Source organism: Pinus tabuliformis, chromosome J (assembly GCF_031772625.1).
Source record: "Pinus tabuliformis cultivar Carrire ecotype Pingquan chromosome J, CPIR1, whole genome shotgun sequence".
Lineage (NCBI taxonomy): Eukaryota > Viridiplantae > Streptophyta > Pinopsida > Pinales > Pinaceae > Pinus > Pinus tabuliformis.
The window spans coordinates 1,338,620,757-1,338,625,548 of NC_142295.1; the positions used below are offsets into that span (position 1 = coordinate 1,338,620,757).

The 4,792-nt window shown below is 36.1% G+C and overlaps 1 protein-coding gene across 1 annotated transcript; it reads left to right on the top strand.

Moving 5' to 3' along the window:
* The first annotated feature begins 642 nt into the window (after positions 1–642).
* Positions 643–1,410, top strand: LOC149232300 (uncharacterized). Its single transcript, XM_089381874.1, has one exon. The coding sequence runs from the start codon at positions 643–645 to the stop codon at positions 1,408–1,410; it is 768 nt and encodes a 255-aa protein (XP_089238000.1).
* The last annotated feature ends 3,382 nt before the right edge of the window (positions 1,411–4,792 follow it).

Below are 4,792 nucleotides of genomic sequence, written 5' to 3' on the forward strand. Positions count from 1 at the left end.
ACACTAGGCATTCCCAATTGCTGTCTTGTGTTTCTTCTCCAATTGCTATCCCAGGCATCCTCTCGTTCATGGTTGTAAGATTTCACTCGGAGTGAGTATCCACGAGTGTCAAGAATAAAAAATTGCAGAAAGAAAAGAAAATTGAGGATGAAAATTACTTAGCTAGGCATCTATTCACTCCCTCTTAAAACAGATGATTAAAAGATTCTTTTACATTTAAATGATCAATTCACAAACTACTATTTCAATTAAAACTAAGTTAAATTATATTATATTAATTCAATGAATTAGATAAATTAAAAAATTATTTAATTTTAATTATGAAAATTTAAAAATATCAAATTCACATTGTACCATTCATGACTATACAATCACATTGTACCATTCATGACTATACAAATTATAAAATATGTACATATATTCTACATTGAAGTTGTAGTTACATAATAACAACTTAAAATTTACTTTTCACCGCTAAATGAAATATACCTTTACGTATGCCATTTTAAATAAAAATAATTTTTATTTTGAAATCTTCTCCATTCAAACATCGGAGGATTCAAGTTTTTTAATATAATATCATTGTTTTAAATCAAATATATTAAAAAGTATTTAATATATTTCCGAGCAGCTACTGGCCTCATGATCAACAATGAGAAAACTATTCTATATCACAACAACTCCAATCTTGCTATTGCTCTTTGGATAGCGGGTCGTTTCGGCATCAACCTTGCTCTCCTATCTGATGGTCTGACTTACCTGGGTTTCCGCCTCAAAGTCAAAAATAACAAATGCACTGACTGGTTGTGGCTCATTGACAGATTTTACAACAAGATCTCAAAATGGGAAATGCGGATGTTATCCCTAGCTGGCAGATTCATTCTTGTTCAAGCGGTCCTCTCCCAACTTGCAGTCTATTGGGGTCACCTCTTCGTCCTCCCCTGCAAGGTCATCAAGAATATGCAGTCAATTGCTGCTAATTTCCTGTGGGGTGGTCACTCATATCAATCAAAGATTCACCTTGCTAGAATGGATCTTATTTCTATGTCAAAGAAGAATGGCGGATGGGGCCTTTTAAATATGAGGATTTTTGGAACCGCGCTCATCTGCAAGTCTATGTACAGGGGTATTTTCGGGAACAGCCCGTGGTCTGCTATGATCAGGAAGAAATACTTGAAAGGCCGCAACATGCAATACTGGCTCAGAAGGTCATCTCTTGGGATTAAACTGGGCTCTCCTATATGGTGTAGCTTTAGAAAAAATCGCGTTTTCTTTATGAACAATCTCAAATGGATCTTCTACTCAGGCTCAGCTGTTCTTATTGCTCTTGACCCCACCTTATACGATTTAGAATCACAGATTCCCCCGGTGCTTCTCTCCTTCTTCCACTCAAGAGGCATATTCACCTAGTCTAAGCTCATCAATTCATGGTCCTCTCATCAGGCCATATGGAAAACGAGCCAGCAACTTCTTATCCCTCCCCCTCTCCGTCCCCTTTGGTCCTCCGCCTCCCTTTCTTTCTCCAGTCGAAGAATCCTTCAGCTCGGAACAAAGGATGAATTAATTTGGTCCCCGGACTCCTCTATCCACCCCATCACTGTCAAGCGTCTCTACTCGGCCCTTTCTTCCCACCTCTCCCCTCCCCCTTCTCTCTTCCCTCTCAATTTCTGGAAAGCCTCCTGCCCTTTAAAGTCTATCCTCTTCGGCTGGCTTCTTTTCTATGACAGGAACCTAGTCTGGGACGTTCTCCAGAAGAAAGGGTGGCATGGTCCGGGTCGCTGCCATCTTTGTTTTCTTGAGCACGAAACGAACTTTCATATGTTCTTTCGGTGCTCTGTTTCTTCGGCTATATGGACTGAGTTGTCCTCTATATATAGTTCTCCCTTGCTTCATTTCTCCTCGGTACAGGAAGCCTTTCTCTGGTGGTCCTCTCAACGACCCTCCTGGCACGCTTTATTTCTCCTTACAGTCTGGAATATCTGGAAATGGAGGTGTAACCGTCTCTTTCAGGACTCCAACATATCGCCGGTCTCTATCATATCGAAGATTCAAGGTTTCATGCCTCCTGTTTAGTCTTTTTCTCCTACAGGCATCCGAATGCTCCAGCAATCTCTTTATTTTTTGCTCATGCACTTGCTTGGTTTTTTATTACGCTGTTCCTATGTTTCGATGGACATCATCTTGACTGTGTTTGCGTCTTTTTACCTCACAGTCATCTCATTATGGTTTCCAGATTGGCACATCCTATGATCGAATGTTTTTTGATCTAGATCTTCAGTCTATTTTATGTATTTTACAGAACTTTATATGATCTCAATATAATCTATCCAGATTTTTTTCCTCTGAAAAAAAAATGTTTAGATAGATCGCGTTTACATCATATCATCCCAATCAGTGTCACTTTATAAAATATAAATTAAATACCATCTAAATCAAATTATCAAAAGTGTTCATTTACAGTTCTAAATACAAATTAATTTTTATTACAAATTATTTTCCATCCATACTTAAGTTTCTTCAATATAATACGATTGTGTGTATTAAAGGTAATAAACAGCCATTAGGTTCCGAGTTAACGTTATATATTCCTCAAGTTGTGTATATAGACGGTCATTGTAAATGTCAAAGAAAGCTCTAGCATTGAACAGCCATACTTTATCGGTTATCCATGAATTCAAAATTTGAATCGTTGTGAAAAAGTTGAAAATCCTTATTCGAATTGGAATTGGATATACCGACGTTAGTCGGTGACTCGGTGAAATTAGTAACCGTTGAGTTGAAGGAGCGTCCATTTTCCATTAATTTGAAATAGTAACCGTTGAGACGAAGGATTATCCATCTCCATTGATCTGAAGGATTGTCCATCTCGATTGATTTGAAATAGTAACCGTTGAGATGACGAATTGTGAAGCCTGTGCTCTTTTTTCCCTTCGTTTTATTGTCTAATAATTGAAGCGTGGAGGCGATGTGTTTGAAAGGTACAGAAAAATGGGCGATTATTGATCTAAATCCATGGACATTTTGATCCCCACTCATTATGAAGAGAATAAAATATAGTCTAAATTGAAATTGTAGTTATATAATTACAACTTAAAATTTAAGTTTCACAATTAAATTCCATCTGCAATTTTAAAGAAGAAACATTTTTATTATAAAATCTTATCCATCAAACCATTTGACAGTTCAATTTTTTCAAAGTTAATATCATTGTATTTATTAAAAGAAATAAACACACATTATTTAGGTTGAAAATAGAGTTAACATTATATAACCTTCATTATACTCATCAGGAAATTTTGCCATCGCAAGTTATGAAGATAGACCGTCATTGTCCTGGTCAAAAAAACACTAGCATTGGATAGCCGTATTTTATGTGTTACTATTTAACGGTATAGAAAGAATTTTACAGTTACCCAAAGAATTAAAAAAAATGAATTGTGAAAAAATTTGAAATCCTTTTTGGAACAGGATTGCTGAGTCGGAGAAAGAGATAAACATTAAGTTGAAGGATTTTCCATCCTTCATTCAATATAATTGGCCCTTTTTCTTTTTTTCTATCAATTTTCTTTTGTGTTACGTTCACAAAATCTTCATCCTCTACACAGGCTGGGTGTCGTGATGTCTGATTTGTGTAGCCCAAATGCTTCTCTGTGCTTTATTGTGTAATTGTCGAGAGCTGGAGGTGACTTGTTTCAACGGTGCGGAAGAACTGGGTGGTTATTGGATATAATTTCGTGTACATTTTTATTATTTTTCATTTCAATTTTTTTTTATATTTCTATCATTTTCATTTCAAATTTGTGTTTTATTTTGTGTGTGGATTAAACCAATCAATAAAGCTAGATTTTGGTATAAATCTTCAAATTATTTTATGCTATATTTTCTTTTGTGATCTATAGTCAATGTGAAATTTAATTTTAAATGGTACATTTATTATTAGTTTGTTTTTTACCAAAAAGTTGTTAGATCAGAGCATACATAACATACAACAGATTCATACTCAAAGACTTAGATGGCGATAGCAGAGAATAACAGAGACAGACAAATGGAGAAACACCAAGATTACTTAGTCAGAAACAACGGAATAGATAAAACAATCACTAGAGAACATAAATCACATTGCATTACATAACAGGTTTGAGCCTTGGCTTGCTTTCCTTGGCAAGAGAAATTATAAATTTATAGAGGCAGAAGAAGGATCTAGAATCCTGTACGTGATTCAGATGGAGATCTAGAATGATCTAGAAACTACTGGCGGTGTAGGAGGATCTAGAATCCTAGAGATCTAGAAAGATCTGATCTAGAATCCTCCGTGAATTTGGCTTCACACTTAACATTCTCCCACTTCAAGCCAAATAAGTCATCAAGTCACACCGAGTCCTACCATGCCTATACATAACTCATGTTTATTTCATGGTAGAATCTTAGTGAGAATATCAGCAGGGTTCCTATCTGTATGGATCTTTTCTAAGGATAACTGTTCTTCCTCCAACACATGACGGATCGAATGGTAACATAAGTCAATGTGCTTGGTTTTTGAATGAAATGCTGGGCTTTTCGGCAAGTGAATGGCACTCTGACTATCACAGTATAACACATACTTGCCTTGCTTTATTCCTATTTCTCCTAGGAATCATTGCATCCACAACATCTCTTTACAAGCTTCTGTTGTAGCTATGTACTCTGCTTCTGTTCTAGAGAGGACTACTTTTCTTTATAGCCTTGACACCCAAGATGCTGCTGCACTTGCAAATGTATACAAATAACCTGTAGTGGACTTTCTAGTATCCAT